General features: G+C 44.8%; 1 protein-coding gene across 2 annotated transcripts; it reads right to left on the bottom strand.

Annotated features, from left to right (window-relative positions):
- Positions 1-266: 266 nt before the first annotated feature.
- CNNM1 (cyclin and CBS domain divalent metal cation transport mediator 1) lies at positions 267-27,023 on the bottom strand. 2 transcript variants are annotated; one of them, XM_042460818.1, is made up of 13 exons: positions 25,362-27,023; positions 18,747-18,890; positions 17,337-17,477; positions 16,499-16,668; positions 14,668-14,767; positions 13,372-13,419; positions 11,595-11,657; positions 6,840-7,006; positions 4,264-4,444; positions 3,335-3,451; positions 3,113-3,229; positions 2,687-2,795; positions 267-991 (listed from the first exon to the last, which is right to left on the bottom strand). In XM_042460818.1, the coding sequence occupies exons 1-12, from the start codon at positions 26,953-26,955 to the stop codon at positions 2,716-2,718; spliced, it is 2,922 nt and encodes a 973-aa protein (XP_042316752.1). In that variant the 5' UTR covers positions 26,956-27,023; the 3' UTR covers positions 267-991; positions 2,687-2,715. The 2 variants fall into 2 exon arrangements, with proteins under 2 accessions (XP_042316752.1, XP_042316753.1); XM_042460819.1 differs by lacking the exon at positions 11,595-11,657 and having other exon boundaries at positions 268-991.
- Between the last annotated feature and the right edge of the window lie 64 nt (positions 27,024-27,087).

Genomic DNA, 27,087 nt, shown 5'->3' with positions numbered 1-27,087 from the left:
TCTTTTTTTGGTGGGAAATGGAAGCCATAATGAGGCACAATGTGAGTCTAGCCAGTTTTCTAGAAGAAAAGAAGTAATTGCTTTTAGGACTTTCATGGTGCTATTCAGTCCCCCCCTCACTAGCAGAAATGCTTGGGAAAACATGCTTGAACCAGCACATTTGTCAAATGTCCAAAAGATGCACTCAGTCTCCAACTTGTCTGCTAGGTATCTGGGATATAAGCGCTTGTTCCTTTGGCAATCCCTTGCAACATTTTATTGGGCATTTTCTCCTTTCCCCTCCCTCAAATACATTCTCAGAGCTACACATGAAAGGGACTGGTTTAATGTAAAACAAGTACATTTTATTTCTCCCTTACAGACACCTGCTGTCAACACTTCTTCTGCTCTGAACTGACTTGGAGGTCAGGGTTATTCTCTAGGGTCACACACCCGTGTCTGTGTTGTTCAGAGCTCACAGGTGAGAAGGTGATCAGTGCACTGATCTGCCCTTCAGACTGCCAGCCCAAAGCCAGTTGGTGCTGGATACAGATACCAATGGGTCGGGCAGGTTTGGGTAACGTTCAGGTGTATATGAATACAGAGAGTGTGTGGTGCGAGGCTGTTGCTGCACAAACATGCACTGGGGTCCAGTTGCTGGACCATGCAAAGGAAGAATAGGCACTTCCAACAGGAAGGAGGGCTGGCTGGGTACCCCCCCTCCTTCCCTTGGGCATTTAACCCATGGAAGTTGTTGTGAGATGGTGATGACATTGCCCTGCTATGCTACCCACAGGGATCATACACACCCAGGATTGGATACTCTCTTCTCATTTCCATCTTTTGCTGAGCCTTCATGCTCAGCTCTCTCCACGTGCTGGTGCCACCTCTCGAGCTCAAAGGGCTGCTGTCTGGCTCACAAGCCCTAGAGGGAGGGGATAGTTAATGTGAGAGAGAAGCTGGTGCCACCACGCACACATGAATCTTGTCAGTCGGCTGTCATGCTGCAGACCTGGGAGAGAAAAACACTTGTTTAGCAATGTCCACCTGCAAATGGCTCTTGGCTTTGGCCACAGTACTTCACGGAATCCTATACTGAAGGGACAGGATGTGCCCAGCTCCATCTCTCACAACACTTAAAAAATATCACCACTGGCCGTTAATAACCATGGTCTGTCAGAGGTTTCAAAAGATACAAGACAACGAATGGAAAGAATAAGCAAAATCATTGAAGAAACCTCAGAGCTGTTGAAGATCTCAAGTAACACCTCTTAAGAGAATTCTGATCTACATCCATATATCTGAAAGCAATTAAATGTGTCTGTAAAAAAAAAAAAATCACCACTGGCCTATCTGTGCACAGATGCAGGAGTGTACCCTAAGCACACTATTTCCTCTTACAGCAAAGTCAAGTGGCTGAGAGCCTATCAGGAAATACTCTCACTCGTGTAATGGTAGCTGCTTCTGTTTATTCAAGAGATACCCCAAATATGCAGAAGCAGAGGTGTTGGGGTTTTTTAAATGTGCACACACATCTGCAAGAAAAAGATAAGAAACAGGAACCTCTAAGCTTATAGAATGGCAATGAGAGGAAATAGTCTTTAAAAAGCAGCCACAAGAACGTGATAATCATTAAGTATATAATTAAGAACAATCTGAAACATGCAATACAGTATTTGTGTTGGGGAGGGCAGAGGAAGAAAAAGGAATGACCTGCTTGAAATAGGAGTAAGAATCATACAGCTCTCCATATGCTGGACTGTAACTCCCATCATCCCAGCATAGCTAATGGTGGGAAATATTGTGAGCTGAAGGTCAACAATACCTGGATGGCTATATGACTTCCACTCCTGTGCTAAAGCCTCTAACAGTTTATAAAATATTCAGTCATGGGGATGGCAGCATTTACATTTCTATACTGCTTAATAGTGAGCTAAGCCCTCTCTAAGAGGATGGAAAGCTGAAACATTGTGGCTGCAGCACTAAGAGCTACACGGGAACACACAGCATTCCCATCTAGAGAGTCAGATGATGGGTTTATTTAGTCCAGTGTTGCCCATTTTGACTGACAGCACTTCTCCAGGGCTTCAGGCAGGATTTCTTCCTAGACCTACTTGGATATCACTGGTATTCTTTGGTCATTTCCTGTCCAATAACCAGGTTTGACTCTGCTTAGATCAGACAAGATCAGCTGTGTTCAGGGTGATATGATGGTGACACAGCAAATCCATGGGGGATGAGGAAATGTCCTTCATCTGTTCCCTCTCCTGAAACCACTGCTTTTCTTTCAGAGATGCATACAGCACCATGAAGCTCCTGCCAGGCTTTTTGAAGCAATGCAGATAAATGTTCTTCAACAAAGTGAGGATAAACTGTAACATTATGTTACAGTTTCCATTTGTTCTGTTCTTAATATAATAGCCTCAGCCTGATTTTGCTCTAAACTGTACACACAAGAAAAAAGAGCCCCTTAAAAATTACATGAAACATCATGGAATGTTCTTGCGCTAGTAATGCATAGCTTTTTCAAAACAGCAGCAGCACTACTGCAATATGTGACCGCCTAGTAAAGGTGTGCTGAGTCATGTAAGAAATGCACAACAAGATCATTTTGTGTATACACCTATGTGCACCCAGCTTGCAACTGGAATGACCGGTTGAGGAAGAGACTGGTACTATCAGGCAAAGAGCAACAAATACCACTAACCTGTGGGAGGGGCAAAGCCATAATGCTGCTCATGTGATGAGAGGTGTGAAGGTGGTATTGTCATCCGAACTCTTTTCGCTGTCTGCTGATGGCTTTCTTCTCCTCTCACCTGCAATATCAAACAAAACAATGGTTGGGTTGGGCGCTGCTGTTGGGGGGTGATGCTCTGCTTCAAAGGCCAGCATCACTGGGGGAACATAACACTCTTCAGCATCTCTTCTTTCCCCCTTCAGTGTAATGCAAAATGTTCAAACATTGTAGTCCCTAGTGGATTTGGGGTATCGGGGGTATATCATGAGCCTCACAAAGGCAAGGAAGGCCTGGCATTGGTAGCCAGAACAGCATGCCTATATATCTCAAATATGATTTATGTGTCACAGAGCCCTCCATTTAATTAATCATTCCAGGGGCTCTAATATGACTCACTAAGGGTCCGGAGTAACTTCTTGCCCAGGGGTTCTTCAGGGCCACTTGGGGATGTGGTGAACTCCATTTCTCTGTTTGAGCCCTCAGGTTCCAGTCTGACAACGTAGCCTTCGTTTTCTGCAAAGTAACAAGAGTTAACTTTAAAGGTTGGATCTGTTCTGACAGCTTTGGTTTCTTGTTCCTGCCATCCCAAAATGTTTTCATTGCTCTTAAAACACTCACTTTCTTGTGTGTTGGTGTCTGTGCTCCCTGGAAGTTCCTCTTGGATGTAGGGGATTCCCTCAATGTGGAGGAACACAGAGTCTGTAGGGCTCTTTAGATGCCCATCTGACTGGCTAACTGCAGGACACAGATAGATAATACACAAAATGAAGTGCAGCATGGTATATATAACAGCTTTTCAAATACATGTGTGACAGGAACACGTGAAGAGTGGACTGCATGATCAAACACCACTACCACAACCAAACATCTAACTTAAAACCTCTTTCTATTTGGCCTGGTTTTAACAAACTTAAGCCAAGATCCTACATCACTGAGCACAGCATAAAAGTTCCACAGGCAGAACTATGTTATGGATCCCCTCACTGCTACCAGTATTCACTGTTTCATTGTATTGTTTCATTGCAATAAGCCTCCCTTCTATTCTGCATCAGATTACAGGGACATAGCCAGATGCTTCTCCAGTACTCCCAAATATCAGCCACTGGGTGGCCGTGGAGTAGGGTTGTTACAGTGAAATGCTAAGTGCTGTTGGGGGGAGTCACTGTGGAGGAAGGAAGAAGATACCAACCTCTGCAACACCCCAAAAACATGTAAGCAAATGTATGTTGGATTTATGTTTGCATACATCACTAAGGGATACTGGCCTTACAGCATCTGATATAAAAGGAGTACAAAAGTAATTTCTGATACAAAATATAAATTAAAAAAAAGCACATTCATGATGATCTGCAAACTGTGCATTGCACTAGTGGCTGTTAGTGGATTCAATTATTTTGTTGGAACATACCTCAGATTGCTTGGGAAACATCATTTTGGATGATACCGCTCAGACACCCACAGCCAACATAGCCACGCCAACTATTGGCATCCTGCTCACCATAATGCAAGAGAAGTAACTTCCAGGTTTTGATATCTGCAATACTTACCCACAATGCTGCTTCGTTCCTGCAGGAGGAGGGCAGGATCATCCTTGGGTGTCAGTGGAGTGCCTCTGACTGTGGGAGCCTTGGTAGAATCTCCATCATTGAAAGCCTCTATGTCAGGGGTCTGGGGTGAGCTATCCATGCGGCTGGCAGCCAGGGCATTCTGGTACTGTTGCCGAGTGATCTAAGTCATCAAGCCAGAGGAATTGAGAATGACACCTTGTCTTGCCAGTTCAGTTGTTCGAGGTCTTTTAACATCTGCCTTATCCTTTCTACATCCCCCACATGCACATCAAACATTGATTTCTGGAACTTTTCTCATTTACCATTGCATCTCTCTTTCAACACATCAGAATAGTGGTACCAAAACCACAGCCAACTGCCCCTAACAGAATGTCTAATGACCAGGATTGAATCTATGTTTGCAAAGGCTCTGCAATACTTCACTGTTGTCAGTTTCAATTTTGATCCTTACATTTAATGCTTTACCCCCATTTGATCCTCAATCAAATGCTTGTCTCATCTTCTGTTTTGCATTTTTCAAGTTCCTCCTCAATGCAACTTTTTGTCGGCGATCCATTATTTTCCTCTCCTTCTTCAATATCATTCATCCTATCTGAACAGATTCCTTTATATAGATTCCTTAAACTGTCTTCCCATCATTAAACTTGTTCACAAATTTTTTTCTTCTACAAAACATTCCATGGCCTGTTTCAAGTCTCAATAGAAATTCAACATCTTTCACCCAACTATTTGTACTCAAAAAGTTGTTTCAATGCATCACACTGATATTCTGCCCTTCCTTTTCCTCCCTGCGACTTAAGCCAAGAAATATGATTAAACCCAAGGTTAACACATTGAGTTCATGACCAAACACTGATTTGTACCCAGGTCCCATATTTTAAATGGAATATTCCAAATCTCTGTGTTTCAGGGCCAATGATCCTTTCAAACTACATACTGATAGGGCTATGATTCCACTTTAACTACGATGGCAACATCTTATGGAATCCTGGGATACATAGTTTAGGGAAGGGCATTAGAATTTTCAGCCAGAAGGTGCTAGTGCCTCCCAAACTACAAACCCAAGCATTCCATAGGATGCAGCCATGGCAATTAAAGTGGAACCATAGTGCTATATTTGTGTAGTAAGAAAGAGCCCCAACACTCTTAACTCAGGGTTAGTGGTCCACAGGCCTTCCAGATGTTTTGGACTACATCTCCCCACAATGTTACCCATTGGTCATGCTGCGTTGTAGATCGAAATATCTAGATTACTAAAAGCTTTTCACCCTTACTCTGACCTGAAAACTGCACTAATGTTCATTAGTTGTAATCTGGAGAGGAGCAAAAAAGAAATTGTTTTCTCCCCTAAAGGATCTCAACATTGCCCTGTCATCACTGCAGAAAGCAGACTTATATGTTAGCATTTTTAATCTGGGCAAAATGGACACTTGTGATCTTAATTTCAGGAAAAAGGTCTGACTTTAATGAACTCAGTTTCCCTATTATTAATGGAACAACTTTTGAAGTATTGAAACTTCACAAACAGAAAAGCAGAGAATTCTATTGTGTAACAGCTGTTGGTATGGTATCCTGCACATTATCAAATGTGACACCTACCACTACAGACTAGGCAATTTAGCAAGGTGAAAGGAAGTCTATTTATGGCACAACAGCCAAAAGGCTACGTAACCACACTAATCTCGCCTTGGCTGGGTTTTCATTTCTCCAACAATTACAAGTTCTACAACACAGAGGAATGAGGTCTATAATCTGAAAGGTTGCTAAGCAGAAAGTTTGTACTCCACTAATGGATGAAAGAAATACACAAAAGAAGAGGATCTTTAAAGGACTAAACTTTGTTAGGGGCATTGCTAGGGAGAATGGAACTTGCATTTTACCATTTTAAAAAAGGTTCTTCGAAGTTGATGGTACAGCAGCTTACTCTACAAAATTCCATTGCTCCATTATATCACATCACATATACTATATCCTTTCACATGCTGAACCAAACAGATGCTGTGACACTTCCTAGCAGATGATTGGTAGCACAGCAAAGGATAGGTTAGTACACTTATGGCATATCACATTACCACATTAATGTTGTGAGGGGAGAAGTTCATTTTTAGACAGCGGGTGACATGTAGAAGGTACTTGGGAGGCAAAGTTGGCCTCTGGATCCCCACAGTTTGCCCACCCTTGAATGATAAAGCTTCCTTATTCTTTCCCAAAAAAATCATCTCTAGAAGCTCAAACTGCCAATTCCTATGTGATGTGCTAGCCATTAAGAGCCTTATTGAATTACAGAAGTAAAAGCGGCCCTTTTGTTGCCCTGGAAAAATCCATTTGGCAAAATCATCATGTCATGTCTTTCCATGTTTGTCCATCTAACCAAAAATATTACCTCCCCAGACTGGATTCACAACACCTCTTTCATTCTGCACAATACTAAATTTATTCCCAGACTTGTATATCAGTGGAAGTCACACTCTTGCACATGGGGCAATTAATACCACATAGCTCAAAGGTATAACCAACAGTCAGCACCTGCTTCTGCCATCCCGTCCCGCAGATACCTTGACAAACTGTACATCACAGAGTATGTGGACAGAATAATCTGGTGTATAGATGTTGTTGTTGCTGCTACTGTGGAGTTGGGTGCTGCTGCCACCGTAGTCATTGCGCTCTCTGATGGGGGACTCAGAGCGATTTAATCCACTGCAACGGGATGGCGACTGGTTCACTAGAGATAAAGCGGCAGCAGTGAGCAAAACTATCACCCCTCCTGGCATTCAAGATACAATACTACCATTCAGGACCTTTAAGTGACAGAGAAATACTGCCCTTCCAGACAAGTGGATGTTAAGGCTGCATCATTAATACTTCCAAAGCTTGACATTTCAGTTTGCAGTGATGGTCAGTGATGGCTAGTGGTTTCCATGAGCTGGTGAATTGTTCCATATTTTAGTTTGAACTTTATGCAAGATGCTAGGACTATTTGGGGATAGGGGAGAGCCTCCTGGATAACATTTTTACTACTGTATTTGCACTAAAACCCAGAGCAGATTCACCACTAACCCAGAAACCATCAGCCACTTATTTTGGCTTGCTTTCAGGGATCTCACCATACACATTAGGACAGCTCTTGGGGATACCAGCATCGCTAAAGAAGAATGAGTGCTGAATATTTGCTGCACAACAAACTAAGACGTCTTGTGTGGCTGTAGCAATGGCTGAGAACACACTAAGCAATGGAGCAGGAAAAAGCAGCGTGCTTTATACAAGAGTGGAGGAGAGGGTTAAAACCAACATCTGTCTCAAGACACACACAAACACATGCTGCATTTTTCAAGCTGACTGCAGAAAGGCTTTTCAGAAAGAGTATTAGCAGAGGGAAAATTTGAAGGATTATTCACATGGTGGGAATTCAGGTCACCAGTATAACTATTTGTTGATCAAAAAATGGTAGAAACAGAACTGAGAGAAATTGATGGCACCATCCTGCTTGATGTAATGTTTAAAAAACAGGGCTTTTAACTGGAATGGATAGCACAAACATTATTTTTCATTTTCAGCATTATTTACTGATGCCCTCTATAGAAAAAAGAAGCATAATCCTATACAAATTTAAGTGGCATCTTTAACTGCAGGGCTGTACTGAGCAAAGTCAGAGAACAAGCAATAGCTTGTTAATCTCCTCCTCTCACCACAATGTTTTGTCTGGATCAAGATGGTCAAATGGGGAGCCACAAAAATTTGCAGCATACTGTCACTTCCTAAGTTGTAGGCTTCTGTTTGGGACTACAGCCAGCCTGTAACAGGAACAGGAAATATTTTAAAAAACCAAAACCTTGCGGCTGATTTGTTCAGAATTTTCAGGGGCAGATTTTTCAAAGGGCTGAGGAAAGAAGGGACACTTCCCTCACGCCATACAGAAACCTTCTTCCATTTTATTACTATAACAGGGGTGGACAAAATGTACACTAGGGTCTACTGGTATATCTTGGGGTGATTGACAATAGATCAGTAGGAGATTTCAACTCCCAATAATTTAACAAAATCAACAACTGAACAGTTTTCTTTTTATTTCTTAAATCAGATTGACCCAACAAAGGCTTGAGGAAAATAAAGTGTGAACGTTTATATGTAAAAGGACCGTGAGCTTTCTTATGGGACTAAAAATGAATGCTCAGGCTAAACATGTGGCCAGAAGCACGAGAGCCCTTAAATCTAAGTACACAGAAGGACACTTCTCACCACCATTTTATATCTAGAAGAGGGGTGGGCAAATTGTTGTCCGCAGGCCATATGCGGCTCCCACAGTTGTTGTTGCCATTCTCAAGGGTCCCCTTGGGTGAAAACCGATTGACCATTTTGATGCAACTTGGTCATTGGGACAGGGAACTCAGCCTTTTTTTTAAGGCCCAGGCATATTTTTTATAAAAATGGATGAATGCTCTCTTCTGGCTTTGCACTCAATCAAGATCCTACTGGCAAAAAAGAAAAAAAGAAAGGAAAAAAAGGAGGAGGGTCTCTGAAAATGCCTTGAACTCCAGCAAAGGCCCTGGCAGGTGCTACTGGCTATTTTGGACAAATGTGGTGGTGAGTGTGATAAACACAGGCAGAAGAGTAAGGTCCTCCATAGGGCTACAGCAGCTCCCCAGTCTATCCTAATCTATCCTAATAGTTGCCTATCCTAATCTAGAAATGCAAAGAGACTGGTGACACCTCAAAGAATAACCGGTTTATTATAGCATAACCTTCTGATGGCTATAGCAAGGTTGTACTGCTCATGGTATAAGATTATGTGTAGCTCATTATTTCAGGAATATGAAATGTTGCCCTGAATTTTAAGCATACAGGCATACTTCAGCTAACAAAGCCCCTGACAAAGTAATTATTTTACACAAAGTCTTTCTACACCCTTTCCTTCTTATTGTCTATCTCAGTGTTGGGCAAATTTCATCCCATGGGTTGCATGCACCAATCCTAGGGGCTACAAAAACATTTTGTTTGCAAAAAATATTTTTCAAAGCATTTATTTGCTCCAGAATGCCCGAAATTAGGGGTATGGAAGGCATTTCCATTTCTAGGGCCAACATTTTTTTGGCATTTTTAAAGAAAAATTGCCTTAAAATGCCCCAAAATGTCTACCAGGGGCATGGCGTGTATTTCCACCCCATTCTGCACTCTCCAGGGCCAATTTAGGCCCAGGAGAGGCCTTCTTTGAAACCCAAAACATGACAAAAGTGTCCTCATACACCCTACAGGTATTTGGGGTTTTTTGCTTTTAGCAGAAGTAGGTATGCTTCTCCAAGATTTCCTAGGGAACTAATATGATCCCCGAGCTTTCCACAGATGCCCACCCCTGGAAATTTATTTATCTGGAAAAATTTTTGCAGTATCAGTATCAGGAGGATGGTGTAGGAGAAACTCAGACTTTTGGTGTCCCATTGCAGCAGCAACTTTTACACAATAAAAGTTTGAGCTGGAGAAATAATGGGATTTGGTTCTAGCTGACCCTACTGCAGCTGTGTGTGCTTGCCTACAACAGTCAAGGTAAACATTAGCTATTTCCGCAAGCCGTTTCTGAATATACATGAACAGCAAAACAAAGAGAAAAGTGGATACCAAATATGCCTACCTCACCAGTTCTCACCAGCATGTTAAAGAAACATAAATCTGTACATTTGGCCACTAAATGGAAATCATAAATAAGTGGAGACTGCTGAAAGAAAAGCTCAGGTAGAAGTATTTTGGAAGAAGCTAGATGTATTTTGGAAGGTTCAAAATGTTTTTCTTTAGTGCTGTAACTCTCACCTTACCTGGTTGTTTCATTTCACTTGTGCATATTGGCAGTTCTGAATAAAAGGTTTGCTTATTTAACATACTGAACTGCTCTTCTTTTATGCAGTGTAGGAACCTATCCCTACTCTTTCCGTGTTGTTGCTGTATCTGGTGTCAAATTTTCTGATAAAGAAGTAAAGCCCAGGAACACACTGACTTTGTTAACTGTAGTATACCTGTACATACAGTACACATGGTATTTTCTCTTTTATTCTCCCTACTGGCTCCCTTTGATTAATTTCATATTTTTACCCTTTATTGCAGCCCTATCTCACCCTGTTTTTGAACATTCTTGAAATGCAAGTTCTTCACTGCATAATTCCCTTGATTCAATCCTTTCTTGTTATTTTTATTTTAAAACAGTTCCTTCTTACTCTAAACCTCATCTTTCCTTCTAACATACTCACCCTAATAAGAATAACTCATAAGTAAAATGGCACTAGTTAGGGACGTGGGGGTGCATTGAGTCCCTCTTCCTCCCTGCCTGCAAGTAAAATAGCACAGGGCAGGGAGGTGGGGAGGGGATGTTCAGTTGGGTGTCACCCTTCTTCTGGAGTATCATCCAGTGCATTCTGCGCTCCTGCACACACACACACACACCCCTTAGTGACACCACTGGTCCTAAACACACTTTCCTGGGAATAAATGTCAATGAATAGGACATACTTCTGAGCACAGGATAGGCTTGCAGTTTTAATGACTGTTATGCAACAAGTCATGGAGACCAGAATCCATTAGATTCATTAACTTTTCTTATAGCAAGCTTTCCAAAAATGACTGCACAGCATTTTTCTTATTAATGCTTCCTCTCCTACCTTAAATCCATAATATTTGAATTCTTGGGTGTTTGTGTAAACACATACATCCACAGTTTTCATGGCTAATACTCCTCTCACTCCCACCCTCAAGTTCCTGCCTCTCTTTCTCTGGGTCAATTTCCACCAAGTAGGCAGCTTCCTCTCAACCGAGGCACCATCCACACGGCTCTTCATGAAGTGTTATCAAAACGAAAAAGCATGCAGAACTGCAAAAGTGAGTCTCAGATCAATCAGTAGGGGTTTAATCGTAGGGGTTTAATCCTGGAATCATAGGGGTTTAATCTTTCTTTGGATCCTGTCAACTGCATCTATTCCTTTAGATCTTTTAAGAACATACCTACCATGTATGCCCACATTACCAACACAAATGCATCTCTCTGTATAATATATCTCCTGTATATGTTAAACACGAGAAAGTGGCCATCTCTGAAGCATCAGATACAGAATACTGAGTTATGACTGCTGAGCAAAAGCATACATACACAGCTGTGTGGAAGCACAGCACATGCAGCAGTACATACAGTGTTCAGTTTTGCATGCATGCAGGATAGCATAGGGTGTGCTCTGGAGTACTCAGGATTGGAGAAAGGGATTATAAATAAGCACATGCCCAGAATCACGAGGCAGCAGAATGGGAACCTTGCCAGGTGTAGAGTATGCAGTTACCTGGGGAGCCAGCCAAAGATTCCCCTCTGCTGAAGGCGAAGTTTCGGGACATAGACACAGGCACTGGAGTAAAGGACCAAGATTGGGAGACAAAAACCAAGGGCAAAGGGGGAGGAGGAGCAAGGGAATGTATTTTAGAAGGAACAGAGACTGAACTAGGCCAGGTAGACAAGAATAGGTTGGCTTCATAGTGCCCTTAACAGCCTGTCCCTGGAAAGATGGCATGTAATTAGTGCCATCTACTGGTGATGCCTGGAGTTGGCTTGTAATGAAAAAGATGCTCTTTCTCCCACTCCAAAGGAAACATGTAAAAATACCCACTGGGCATATCCTGCCAGATAGAGGACAGAAAAGGACCTGTTAGTATCAGTATCAGCTGCCACTTTCCACAAGTGACCTTAGCTTTTTAAAGATTATATTATAGAAGATCCATTTCCAGACTACTAGGGTTTGGGGGAGAGGATGTGAACATACTGCAGATCCTGAGAAGTTATGTAGATGTGCATGTCACCCACAATCTTCTCAGGGATGTAAGATTTCATTTCACAACCCCACATTTAATGTTATGACAATGGAAAAAGTGGATTTAATAAATGCTTTATGAACATTTATAGATCCAAGGTGCAACTCCAGGCATCACCAGTAGATGGCACTAAGAATACACATGATGGAATACAGACAGCTGAGAAGCCAGGGTTATTTCGGGGAATACACAAGAGATTATGGACCAAAACTTTAGGGGTCATAAATGTTAGTAAAATGGGATTATTGTGGCAGTAATGTCTTGATGTCTATTATTTCTGATGTCTTTTTCATTCCTCATAATCCTTTTAGATGCCTGGTAAGGCTTTCACCTGCTTTGCCAATGTTCCAAAGGTGTCTCAAACTGTACTTATGAGTTGCGCACTGTGGCCTGGTGCAAGGAGTGGAAGGGTATTGTGTTATAATTCAGGATGAAGATAGACAATATCCACCTCACAGGACTCCAAGTATTAAGCTGTGCAATATATGCCGATAACCCTAGTATAAACAAAATTGTTAGGAGTGTTACTCCAAGCTAGCTAAACCAAAGGAGATGGCATTGATGAAAGCTTAATAAAGACTTTCTAGATTAAATAACTTGATATGGTCGTGGACAGCATCCTAAAATGGTGGCATTTATCACATGGCCCCTAAAACGAGCCCAGTGCGTTCTAAACGTGAACGCACACGGGCGCACACGGAACGCGATGGGGCCAAGAACCCATTTTATTGCACGCTGGAATGCCGACTTTGCTGCCGGCTGTTCCAGTTGCATCCCCATTCCGTCCCAGAGGGCGCCATTTCTGGGAACTGTTTCTAAGCGTCCCCAGAAATGGCGCTCTCTGGAACGGAACGGGGACGCAACTGGAATGCCCGGCAGCAAAGGCGGTGTTCCAGTGTGTGATAAAATAGGGTTCTTGGCCCCATCCCGTTCTGTGTGTGCCCACATGCGTTCACATTTAGAACGCACTGGGCCCGTTTTAGGGGCCGTGCAATAAACTCCGGTGAGTTCAAATCAGTTGGAGGAGGTAGAATGTATAGAATAGTGCATGGGAAAGTAACTTTTTTGGACTACAGCTCTCAGAATCCCCTCAACCATCATGATCTCTGGAAGATGTAGTTCACAAATAGTAACCTTTCCAAGATCTGGCATATGCAAGTCCTAGGCTAGAAGGGGAAAGGGTCAGAAAGGAGACAGAGTTGGCAACTCCTCACTATTAGCAAAAGAAGAGGTCAGAAGGAAAAAGATACATACACAGGACCGATGACCCAGCCAGACTGCTCATTTTGCGTGCTTCGTTATCTGAAAATAAAGGGGGAAGATGGAAGGTGAGTCCCACTCAAAGCTTTGCTGTGCCACCCTTCCCTGTACAGGGAAGACACACTTTCTCAAGAGAATGAAAGGTCAGGAGGGTTATGCCAACTGCAGATGAATGACACCCCATGCACCAGCTCAGGCAGATAACATGTTTTTATTCTCTCTTGCAAGGTCTGCTTGCTTACAAGGATACGACAGTGTCCTCTGGAACAACTTTTCCTCCCAACCTGTGACCATACTTTAATATTATCTATGTTTCAAGCCTAGGCTACTACTGGGAAGGAAATATATTGTGCATCTTCTCACACACATAAATGTGGGGTATGGGCAGGAGAGGGTTTCTTCTAGCCCCCCCCCCAAAAAAAAACTATGGTCTAAATTAAATTGTTTGTCCAGCTGAATCAATGGAACTTACATAATGGTGATTTAACATTCAGCAGTTGATTCAATGGGATTATTGTAGTTAGGACTAATAACTGGATTTAGGTTGTCAAAAATATTTTCTCCAAAAATGCAAATGGATAGCTAAGAGATTCTGAAGCCTACCAACTTCCTAGAGGCAAGTGTCTTTTTGGGATGCAGTTGGTCAGGCTGACAGGAGGCATCTGGTAAAATTGTAGTCCAAAAAGTAATCTTTACAAACTCTGTACATAACCTGCTTCACCATTTTTTCCAGCAAAACTCTTAATTGTACATGTTTACAGAGATATGGTACAGAATTAAAACTCAACATAGAATTTGATTTCAGGATAACGTGAAGCCAAGACACCCTACTCAAAATATTTCTGGCCTTCTAACCGCAGGGAAGATTTTGCCTAAGTATGACAACTTCACATGTTTTCCAATAGATTGAGGCCTCATTCCCACTTACAGATAAATCGGTGTGCAAACTGAATCGATGGATCAATTCGACATCGGATTGTGGTTTACACTACACTTGCTCCGATTGCATTTTCTGTCATCAAAATAACACACTTGTGGTTCGCATTCATGAATAAATTGATTCAAAATGATTCGGCACCAGCCGGCCGAAGGGCAAATTTGAATTGATTCCAATCCACTTGTGGTTCACACTTGTGTTGAATCAATTTGGTGAAAAAGATGCAGAAAAAAAAATCAGCGTCAAAAAGACGTAGGTTAAATGGGTCTGATGCATGGCCATCCTCACTGTAACACTTCAACAAATCGATTTAAGTGGGAACCAGGGTTGTTTGCCGTCCTCTAGATTTTTACCTGCACAGACCCCAGCCATGACGGCTGGAACACCATAGTATGTGAATGCTCCATTCTCAAAACGCAGTCCTTCCTTTCCAACTTCGACCTCCACTCTTCCCTGAAGAAACAAAAATAAAGAAAATGCTATTCAGACACTCCTAAAATTCCTGTCTCCACAGCTCTGGGCCATGCTTTTTTATTTTACTTTTTAAAGAAAGCACTGCTTCCTAACACAATAAGTTAGGGCAAAACAAAAGGCTGTTTAATCACCAGATAGGTGGGTATTTCCCCTTAATGGCAGAAAATAGGAGTGGGCAGCCAAAATAGGGAGGGAGGGACAGCAATCAGAAGAGAAAGCCAATGCTACTCCATGAACTAGCCCTCCTTAACCCCCAGTCAACCTTTAATATCAATATTAAAAGGGATGTTTGGGTCACATAGCCACTGAAGATGCCCAATGTGAGGAAATAGCCGGCCCCACCCAAATAAGGAGATCCAGTAGGCTAAGCATGGAAGCCATAAGTTCAATGAGGCTGGAATCTGCATAATCCCTTCGCAGAGGAGTGTGATAATTGGCACACTCTTAGGTACTGGCCAAAGGTTGGAAATCAAAGGGCACTTCCCTCTAGAGATGACAACTCTTTGTGTAAGACATTTGCACTGATTGCCCTGCCATTTCCATACATCCCCTGGCCATTTGTCCTCCTAAACTCCTGAGAAACTGCCCCAGAACACATTTTACCCTATACATATGCACCTTCAATTTGGCCTTAATTAAATTCAAACAGCCGCTCTGTCCATTTCTCCATTGACTCCTCAGCACACGCAGGCCAAACCCAGTCCTAGGCTGCATGCTGAGCCAGACTCATTTACTTTGTCCCCCGATTGGAGCTCCAAGCCTGAATCTGGTAAAGTATTGCCCTCTGCTAAACTCTCTAAATCATTAGCAACTATCACCTTTATATTGCTGGTTCTTGTATGTGTGTGTGTGTTTTGTGTGAAACCTGATTTCTCCCTTTGCTGAAGGAGATGTTGTGTTATAGATATAGAGTGATAAACATTCAGAGATGGTTTTCTAGTTCGTTCATTTGAAACAGAACCTACAGCACATAGTATTTTGTGGCTGTCTCTCACCAAATACTAACCAGAGCCGACCCTGCTTAGCTTCCAAGATCAGATGGGATCTGGTGTCTTTAGGATATTTAGGCCACTGGATAAATATTAAAAAACCAGTGAAGGAACACTTCACTCTCCCAGAACTCTCTGTCTCTGACCTCAAGGTGACCATCTTAGCAAAATAACCCTCCAAAGACATATTCTCCCTCATATTCCCTTCACACGAGCAGGTGTACTAATATCCGCCAGGGTACTGAGGCATCCATGGCAGCCCTCTCAGCTCTTTATTGTTTTTGCTGTAGCAGACTTGCATGACCCATAAACATGGAGCAAAGTAGCCATGTTCCTTTCCCTAGGCCATAGCACTTCTAAATTCATGCTATTTATTTATTTAAATAATTTATATCCCATCTGTCTTTCAAGATGGAACTCAAGGTAGCTTACAATAATTTTTTAAAAGATCAAGCTAAAACATTAATCTACAAAAGTTAAAAGAGAATGCACATACACACACACACACACACACACACACACACACATTAAGGGTGTGCTGAGGTGCCCCAAGGGCCTCAGAAATGACTGGGGGGGGGGGGGTTGCACTTTAACCATTTGTCATCTAAGGTAATAGATAATTTCCCTTTTAAAAAATATTTCTATCCCACACTATATTAGAGGATCTCAGGGGACAAGAGGGAGATAAAACTGTGGATTTCTGCTAGCAATCTTGACAAACCTGAAGGATGAGTACAAAGTAGTCAACTGGCCGGTTGCGCTGATAAAGGTAATGCTCAGGTGCTCGCTTGTTCTTGTGATCAAATTTCATCTCCTGGATGACATTTGGGTGTTTGAGCAGCCGAAGCAGGATCTTATCAGAGAGATATGGCATCTTGAAGGGCTCCACCTCTACAAGAGAAGGGGAGGGGAAGATGTACAGCTCTGTAAGTACGACTGATACCTTCTATAGTGGGCCCTTGGTATCCACTGGGATTAGGTTCTAGGATTCCCTGTGGATATAAAAATCCGTGGATGCTCACATCCCTTTAAATACAATGGGACAGAAATTGTGCTCTTTATATGAAATGACAAAATCAAGGTTTGCTTTTTGGAATTTATATATACATTTTGACATTTCAAATTGTGGATGGTTGAATCCATAAATAAGGAATCTGTGGATACAGAGGGCTGACTGTATAACCTTACTTGAACCCATAAGGATTGTGAAATGTGGTATGAAAAAGCAAGCAAAGGGGAGAAATCCTCAATGACAGAGGCTGTAGGTGGGGAAAATGGTACCTATGGCAAAATGATACTTCCCCATTCATTATTATCCCTCTCCAGAAGAAACTGGAGGATAAAGATAGTTCTCCATTGTACCACAAGTTCCCAGACAGGAGTTGGGAACCAGAACATAAAGGTAAGCGAGTTGAAGTGAAGTTCTGCACTAAAACTGGGTAGAACAAGAGGATGACTCCTTAAAGTATACAGCTGCCATGCATGCCATCAGCACTGGCCAAAGGCAGTGAATGATCAAAATGCCAGGAGAAAGAGAGAGCATAAGGAGAACTGGATACCGGTAGCCATGAAACGGTGTGTAGCCAACAGCAGCTGTGGAGAGATCTTCACCTTCATCTCACTATCAGAAAGACGGAAGATGGAGAAGTCATGAGGTTTTCTACCTCGATGGGGTGCCCGCTCCTTCTTTCTATTGTCAGCTAACGGTCAAGACAGAAAAGCTATAGTCACAGTACAATCTCTTATCTACAAATGACACTACTCCTTCCCTTCTCTCCCCACACTTGGAAGCAAAACTACTAACTTGTGTGTAACCTTGTCTAAACTATTTTATACACATTGCCCTTTGAATAATCCTATTCTAGTACATTAACGAAATCTCCCTGTGCCATTAAGAAAATCTGTAATCAGTCAACCAAGGCTGAAACCATTGACATACGTATCTAAGAGCAACCTCCATGCTAAATGAACTTCAGCCACCTGCCACACTCTTCCTTTTCTTAAGTTAAAATAAAAACTCAGGCGGGTTACAAACCGCCACTTGGGACGTACTCAGGACGTCCCAGTTTAAAAAAGGGGCGTCTCTTCCAGACGCCCCTCTTCCTGTTACGGACTCTGTCCGTAACAAATGGCGGCGGCTGTTCCACATGGCCGCCGCCATCTTGACGTAACGGATGCTGTGCGTCTGCACGTCGCGCGGCACTAATGACGTCGTGAGTGCGCCATTGGCGCCTTGTGGCATCATGAGCACAACGCCAGAAGAAGCTCCATTTTGGAGCTTCTTTTTTGCTCCGTAAGGGAGCCGCGCGGTTTGGCTGCGGCGGCTCCCTTGCGGAGCAAACAGCAGCGCCGGGAGACCGCCGCAAAACGGCGGTTTGTAATGCCTCTATCCTTCTTAACCTCTTATCAGATAATGCTAGGTGTTGAGAAACTCCTTCCTTTGTGGTGGAAGACTACACAGCTGCTTTAGGAACTCAGTCTGAAATATGTGGGAATTTGGGGGCTGTACAGACAGCCCCGAAAGAGCAGCATGCAGCCACCCCTGTTTCAGCCAGATGGGGGCCACGGCAACTGCATGCTGTGGCTCTGATCTGGCCTTTGTAGGGTGCAAGAAGGAGCTGCAAAAAGTGGCTTTTTTTTTGCGCCCTGCAAAGGATGCGATAGCCGTTTTGCCATGGCTTAGCAGCACTCCTTCGGTTCTGCGCCATATGTATGCAGCGCCAGAGAAACTATGCTCCAACTTCGCCCCCAAGCTGGCTCAAGCTGGCACAGAGCCTTTAGAGGAGCCAGAAAGGAAGACAAGCAAAAACTGCTAAAAGCCACATGGGAAGGGATCCGTGCAATTCTCATGGCCCCTGCTCCCCTCCCCCCACACACACACAGTGATGTAGTCTATGCCTTTAGTTACAGTACATCTCTGTGTAAATGTGTGTCTGTGAGTGAAACAGCACTGTTCCCCTGATACTCACTATAGAGGTCTGTCTCATCCAGAATCTCTGATTTGATGATCTCTTCAATCACATCCTCAAGAGTGACAATCCCCATCACCTCATAGAAGGGGTCTCCTTCCCCTTCATTATTTACCCGCTGCACAATTGCCAGGTGAGATTTCCCTGCAAGGAGAGGATGGACAGAAAATTATTATTTATTATTTTATTATTTATTTTATTTTATCCTGCCTTTCTCCCAAAGTGGGACCCAAGGCGGCTAGAAAAAAGATGAGTAGTCACTCTACTGTGGCACCCACCACCCCCAACCAAAATAGAAGTGAAACACTTGAATGCCCATTGGTTCCATAGACTGTAGGATAATACCTCCCCTTCAAATGAGAACCCAAAGCTAAAGCAGTCCATTTTACCCTATCCCTAGCAATGATAAATGTGCACTCTCAGCCTAAGCAATGAGACTTCATGGGACTTTATTACACCTTGAAACTCAGAGAAAGGAGTTTTTACTTGCCATAGAGTGATGGGATTGTAGACTGAAAGACATGGGAGATGTTATGATACTTGCTGTTGGTAAGAGGAAGTTCATAACAATGAGAAAGGAAAGGAGAATGTCAAGAAATTACTTATTCTGTGACAGCCCAACACATTCAGTCAAGGCCTCTTAGCAATGAGCCCAGCTTCCCATACTGCTATCACAGAGGAATCAAACTATCAAAGGGGCCAGAAACTTAAGGAGTATTGGTCAGCACTCTAGGCCTATGATGGGAATGATGTTAGGTGTCCAGGCAACAATCTTGACTGCCAATTATCAGGTTTGTACTGGAGTCTGAGCTTGCAGTGTCAAAGCACAGGACTTTCTAATTAGCAATGGACAATTACACCGTTTGTCACTCTCTCAAGTTTCCCTCTGAATTTAGCAACAATTAACACCATAACTAGTGGAGGGGATGGATTTTCCCAGCAACAGTAGATGGTTGTGTGCTATACACTATTCTGGGGTCACTTAGTCTTGGAACATTTAAAAACATTTAGTTTTGCAAAAGCTGAAGGAAGATTCATTCATTCATCCATTCATTCTATTGAATTTCTGCCTTTCTCTCATGATGAGATTCAAGGCGGCTTACAACAATTTAAAAATTTTTAAAGATGAGAACTACTAGAACTTGTTTGCTGATATGGATAATGCAGCTAGCTGCATTTTTATTTTATTTTCCTTAGGCTTGAGATTATAGATCTGATCATGATGAATGTCTGTTTTTCAAAAGCTGCAATTGCTGTCAATGTTTTCTAGATCCGAAGATGCTTATAGCAGCAGCAGCAGCGTCATTTCATATCACCTAAGCAGTCTCTAAGCGGTTTACAACTGTAAGCCAATTTCCCCCAACAAGATGGGTACTCATTTTAGCAACCTTGGCAGGATGGGCCTGAGCCCTGGCTGGTATTGAACTCGCAACCTTATGGTTTGTGAGTTAGTGGCTGCAGTACAAGCATTTAACTACAGCGCCACCAGGGCTCTATGAAAGACTTACTCTTCATATTTACATTTTTCAAAAATATGCTTAATAAAAGCTAAAAGAGCACCCTGCCATTTCGTCTGTTTCTAAGGATCTTCAGTTTAATTACCTAAATTTCAGTGATCTCTGGCTTAGTTTCCAATGGTAAGAACATAAAATGAAGGGTCCTGACCTTTGCTTTACTCATCTATTCATCTACACTTGTAATTACACCTAATTATTATGGGACAATATTGACAGCTATGCAGTCATTTAGGAACAACTTTCCAAACGGGCAGCTTAATTAAATGTGGAAAAATTTGTTAGGAAATAGCACTATGGGGGGGAAAGCAAGCTGAACATGACTAAGCAAGATTTTACTGCACTGCATGAACAAGAATAATGAAGACAAGACAACAGATACAATACTCAGCACCCACTAGATTTCAACTCACACACTAAGACTAGCCTTGAATGCTACTTGGATGTCAGTGGTGCTTAGCCTTTGCTCTCTGCTGCTAATTACTTTTGTTGCCATTCTGAGGCTTTGCAAAAATGACAGCATTCAAAACTGTAGCATCCAATGTGAATCCATTTGCATTAGCACTATGTAGAGATTTAACTCTGATCATTCAACTGGTTTATATAACATGGTTTATAACTTCAGAGAGGTATTATGGAGTCACAATGCCCTCTATATTATTATTGATCCCTCTATGCCAGTTCTGGAAAACCACTAATGTGTCTTTCAGCCTCTGAACTGTTTCAGCTTTACTGCAAATATATTATCTAGAAAAGTGAAGTCTGTGGTTTTTGTAGGTTTTTTGGACTATGTGGCCGTGTTCTAGAAGAGTTTATTCCTGACGTTTTGTCAGCATCTGTAGCTGGCATTCTCTGAAGATGCCAGCCACAGATGCTGGCAAAACATTAGGAATAAACTCTTCTAGAACACGGCCACATAGCCTGGATACCAGCCATGAAAGCTTTTGACTTCACAAAGTGAAGTCTGTTTCACACTACACAATTATATCACTTTATACTACTTTAATAGCCATGGCTGCATCCTATGGAATCCTGGGAGTTATAGTTTGGAGAGTCACTAAGAACTGCGATTGAACATTTTAAATATCTCACATATCTACAATTCCCACAATTTCATAGGATGGAGCTATGACAGTTAAAGAGTTATCAGTGTGCCTTAACTGTGTAGTGTGTGAGAGAGCTGGAGTTTTAAAAGAAGGAGAGCAACCCTTCCCCTACATAATTTCTGTGCATTATTTCAGCTGGTGCAATGTTAGCACTCGCTATCACAAGGTTCACAATAAAATTGTGAAAGCTGGTGACCCTGAACAACATCAATGAGCCTTAATGATTTCCATATGGCCAAAGCAAAGCTCAGCAGTGTCAGGGGAGCCTGTAGTGCACACCTGGAGATTAAAGAAAGAAGCCAAATTCAAGACCCAACATATAATTCCCCTGCCTTTCAAGAGGGCAGCTGCTTTAGATTGTATGCATCTGGCATATCCAGCTGCAACTCAGCCAAATGATTCCAGCATCGTTCAGGGATGCTTGTAGCTAAACAGAACCACTGCTGGGTATCATCTCAAATGTGGCATTGCGTTGGTCCAGTGTGCTCGCATATGCCCAAGATCATTATTTATGTATCTATTAAAAATACATTCCACCTTTCTCCTAAGCATTCAACCCAAGGGATGTGCACAGTGCTCTCCTGGAAAATCGGCCTTCATAGGAAAATAGACTTTTGATCTTACTTCAGAGAGGCTTTGAACACAATTTTTATGTTTATAAAGGGCAAGGATAAGCAACTACATAGAGGGCAGGGACCAATTCCCCCTCAACCCACCAAAGCATCTTCCATCAACCCAAATGCCTCTGTTTTCCTTTACAGCCCTTCTCAAAATGACAGGAAGTGACATGGGGCTGCTGAGGAAAACAGTTATTTGGGGGGGGGGGTAATACAGGATTCTGGGGTGCTTCCAGGGGTATTTTGCATAAAGTACATTTTGGAGGGGCTTTCTGTATTGTTTGGGGACAAAAATTGCCTAGAAACTGTGCTGAAATTTTCAAAAAAACAAATTTGTGAGTTGGGGGGGCTTTGAGGGATTGGTGGGGGCCCTCCTGGGTCATAACTTTGGAGTCCAGGGGTTGCATGTGTCACAGCCACAATGTACTCAGAAGAGGGTGATCAAAATGGTGAAGGGTCTGGAAACAACTTAGTGAGCTGAGTATATTTAGCCTGGGGAAGAGAGTAAGAGATGATATAATAGCAATGTTTAAATATTTGAAGTGATGTCATATTGAGGATAGAGCAAGATTGTTTGCTGCAGCTCCAGAGCCTAGGGCTCGAGACAGTCAGGTGAAAAGTGGCGTGCCGGCGCCGATTCTAGGGTTCTGGAGCGTGCAATCAGTTGTTACAAGGCAAAAATATGGGATGCAAGCATATTTCTGGAAAAGTTTGCAGAAAAAAGATACAGTTTTGGTCCTGCTACTTACTGACTTGTCCACAATCCAAGTTGAGTTCATGCCTGAATACATGCCCATCCTTCTCATTAAGACAGATGCTGTCCAGACAGTTTTGCCAAACATGGTACCTGACAAATTATTTGTCTTCAACTCCCATCAGCTGAAGCCAGCAGGGCTAACAGCTGAAGAAAATTGTGTTTTAAAACATCCAGCAAGCCTAATGCATTGTGGCCTAACTGCTGTTGTCTGTTCTGAGTAGGTTAGATCTAGTTAATCAATGGAAGTTACCTACACATTGACTCAACATTCAGCAATTGAAAAGAGCACACTAGTTGTAGATAACTAACCGTATACTAGCGCATCTGTGTTGATACCAGGAAGGGAAATCTAAAAGTTCACTAATCAAAGAGCAATGGCCTTACCGTCCATCTCTACCTATCACTCCAGTGCAACATATGCCCAAATCCCAAAGGGATGCTCCGTCACTAACTGCAGTACACAAATCCAAATTAAGGTCAGTGTGGCCAACAAACTGCCTGTTTTCTTGGCTACCATCCCTAAAACAAATTCACAAACTGGGGTTGTGGAGAAGAGAGGCTTTCCCACCTAAAGCTTAAAACTGCAGCCATGGGTTGTACTACTACCAATTCCCTGCATCTGCTTTCCTGCTCCCTGTTTCACATCTAACATACATAGTTCAAGAAAAAAAGATGTTCAGTGCAATACGTGAAAAAAACATGAGAGTAGCCAGGACTGGGTGAGCTGCTCAGGGCCATGTTGCTACCAACAGGATATGTATGTAAGGATATGTGTGCAGACCCTAGAAAAGTTATTTTGGAAATATAAGTTCCAGAATTTTCTCTGGAACAGTATGTGTGTGGGATGATGCTGATGCTGGGGTTCAACAAACTCTCTACTGGGGAGGGATCATACATCATTTAGAAAACATACTTTAATTTCAGGTGGTCAAAGGTTCGATCCCTTACATCTCCAGGTAGGGCTGGTCAGGGATTTGGTGACCAACCCTACCTGAGAACCTGAGGAGTGCTCAATGAAGACAATATGGTGGGCACTTGGTATCTGCTGAAGTTTGGTTCCAAGACTCCCCATGGATACCAACAGCTGTGGATGCTCAAGTCCCATTGAATACAATGGCATGGTAAAATAGGGTCCCTTATATAAAATGGCAAAATCAAGATTTCTTTAAAAGATTTTTCAAGCTGTGGATGGTTGACTGTGGATAAGGAATCTGTGGATGTGGAGGGCTGACTGTACTAAGACAGATGAACCAGACTTGGTATAGGACAACTTCATATGTTCAAGGCAAAGTCCATCTTCTATTATTTGTCTTGAGCAGGCAGATGATGGCACAAGGATTTCTCTTCACAACAGTTAGCAAAGGCAGAGAAGCACTATGCAAGCAGAGAGTCCCTGTGCAAGGGGCATAGAAAGGAAAATGCATGGACCACTAGGCTAGGTCACAGACAACACCTTGGCCAGCCTATATTCATTCATGGATGGAAATGGAAGAATACCTATAAACTCAGTATCCCCCAGGCAAGCAGCTTCACCAGGACATCTTGGACACCCATCCTAACAGTTTAGGAGGGAGCTTTTGGAGTGTCCAGAGATTAGGAGAGAGTTTTTTGAGATTAGAAGGGAATTTTTGGGTTGTTCAAAGATTAGGAGGGAGTCTTTGGAGATAAGGAGGGAATCTTTGGAGTATCCAAAGATTTAGGAGGGAGTCTTTGGAGGGTCTGGCAGCTAAGAAGGCCAATGAAATTTAAGGCTGCATCAATAGAAGTATAGTGTCTAGATCAAGGGAAGTCATAGTGCCACTATATTCTGCTCTGGTCAGGCCCCACCTGGAATATTGTGTCCAGTTCTGGGCACCACATTTCAGAAAGGACATTGAGAAACTGGAGCGTGTCCAAAGGAGGGCAACAAAAATGAGGAAGGGTCTGGAAACCATGCCCTATGAGGAACGACTTAGGGAGCTGGGGATGTTTAGCCTGGAGAAAAGAAGGTTAAGAGGTGATATGATAGCCCTGTTTAAATACTTGAAGGGATGTCATATTGAGGAAGGAGCTGACTTGTTTTCTGTGCTCCAGAGAACAAGACCCAGAACAATGGATGCAAGCTCCAGGAAAAGAGATTCCAGCTCAACATTAGGAGGAACTTCCTGACAGTAAAGGCTGTTTGACAGTGGAACACACTCCTTCCTCTGAGTGTAGTGGAGTCTCCTTCCTTGGAGGTCTTTAAACAGGAGCTGGATGGCCATCTGTCAATGGGGATGCTTTGACTGAGAGTTCCTGCATGGCAGAATGGGGTTGGACTGGAGGGCCCCTGTGCTCTCTAACAGTTCTAGGATTCTATTATTCCAAAGATTAGGTGAGAGACTTTGGAGATAAGGGGGGCATCTTTGGAGTATCCAAAGATTAGCAGGGAGTCTTTGGAAGGTCCAAAGACTAAGTGGAGGTTTTTGGAGATTCGGAGGGAGTTTTTGGAGGTTCCAAAAGTGGGAGTGCTAGAGAGTGGCCTTCCCCCCTCGGTCTCCCCAGGCAGCGGAGGCCCTGGGCAGTGGGCCGGGGGGGGGGGGCGGGTGCCGGGGGGCTCCGGGGCGTGGGGGGAGGGGGGGGGGGGGGGGCGGTGCTCTGACCCTTCTTGAACTCCTCGAGGAGGGCGTCGAGGCGGGTATCGTGGAAGACGCAGTGGAGGGGCCTCCGGTAGAAGCGGGTGACGGTCTGGAGCGGGGTGCAGTCGTCGGGGTCGACGAAGGCCAGGTCCTTGACAAAGAGGAGGTCGACGATGTTGTCGCGGCGGTCTCCCTCGTAGACGGGGATGCGAGTGTAGCCCGAGCGGAGGATCTCGGAGACGGTGGCGAAGTCGAGCAGGGCGTCAGAGCGGAGCATGAAGCAGTCGCTGAGCGGGGTCAGGATCTCCTCGACGGCCTTGGTGCGCAGCTCGAGGGCGCCCTGGACCATGGCCAGCTCCTGGCTGACCAGGTCCCCGCCTCCTCCTTCTCCTGCTCGGCCGGGAGAGAGGTGCCGGGGGTCGGCGGCGGCGCGGAGGGTCTCCAGGAGCCGCTCTCGGGTGGCGGAGGTGCTGAGCTCCTGGCGGAGGGCCCAGTCCAGGAGGCGGCTGAGCGGGTAGCAGATGGGGAAGGTGGCGGCCATCAGCAGCCGGGTCAGGCAGAGCGTGTGGGCCGCGATGGCCAGGCCGTGGCGGGAGCAGACCGAGTAGGGCGCCACCTCTCCGCCCAGGAAGACCACTCCCGTGCAGAGCAGCACCGGCAGCCAGGGCACCCCGGCCTCCGAGGGCAGAGCAGCGGACGAGGAGGAGGAGGAGGCCGTGGCGGCGGCGGCGGGCATCGGAGGTCCGACGGAGCCGCAGAGCCATCCGGCCAGGGCTGCGTTGGCGCCTGCTTGGCCGAGGAGGAGGGTGCAGAGCAGGAAGGTGCCGCTGCCGCCCCGGCCCCGCGCCGCCGCCTCCACCTTCCGCGCCTGCTCCCTCTCGGCCGCCGAGCCGCTGTTGCGGAGGACGCGCAGCTCCACGGGGTCCAAGGAGAGCACGGCCAGACGGAGGCCGCTGAAGAGGGCCGACAGCCCCAGCAGCGCCAGCGCTCCCAGCCCCCGCAGCCAGACCGACTCCGGCAGCGGCACCAGCCCCAGCGAGGCCCCCGAGGCGCCCGGGCCCGGCTCCACCTGCAGCACGAAGCCCCCCGGCGCCCCGTGCAGCTGCCACTGCTGCCCGTCCCAAGCGCACAGGCCGAAGCGCCGGCCCCCGGCCCCGGCCTCGCCTTTCCGGGGCTCCCGCACTCGCACCTCCGCCAAGGCCGAGCCCACGGAGCCCCCCGGCAGCAGCGGGCCCAAGATCTCCACCTCCGAGGCCCACGAGCTCCGCTCCGGGCACCGCTCCGCTTGCACCGGCTCCTCCACGAAGACCAGGCGCCGCTCCCGCGGGTGCCGCCCGCCTCGGCCCCCGGGGCTGCCCATGCTGCTGATGCTGCTGATGCTGCTGTTGCCGCCCTCCTGCTCCTGCTGCTCCTCCTCGGGGCCCGGCTGGAAGTAGAGGCGGAGTAAGAAGCGGGAGCCCTCGGCCGCCCGCAGGGAGCCCCGCTCCAGCCACACCCGGCCGGGGCTGGTGTCCTCTGGCCTCAGGCCCAGCAGCCACGCCGCTCCCCCCGGAGGACGAGGCGGAGACAGGGAGAAGAAGAGCAGCAGCACGGCCCCCGAGCCCGACCCAGACCCCATCGTCCTCCTCCTCCTCCTCCTCTGCCTCCTAGGCACCGGCCCCGTTCCCACGTGACGCTGCTGGACACGTGTCGGCGGGGCCTGCGCGTCGGCCTCCTGCCCTGATGCTGCTGATGCTGCCGCCTCCTCATT

Source organism: Sceloporus undulatus, chromosome 3, assembly GCF_019175285.1.
Source record: "Sceloporus undulatus isolate JIND9_A2432 ecotype Alabama chromosome 3, SceUnd_v1.1, whole genome shotgun sequence".
Lineage (NCBI taxonomy): Eukaryota > Metazoa > Chordata > Lepidosauria > Squamata > Phrynosomatidae > Sceloporus > Sceloporus undulatus.
The sequence above is the reverse complement of the archived record's forward strand: the minus strand, read 5'-3'. Positions and strand labels throughout refer to the sequence as shown.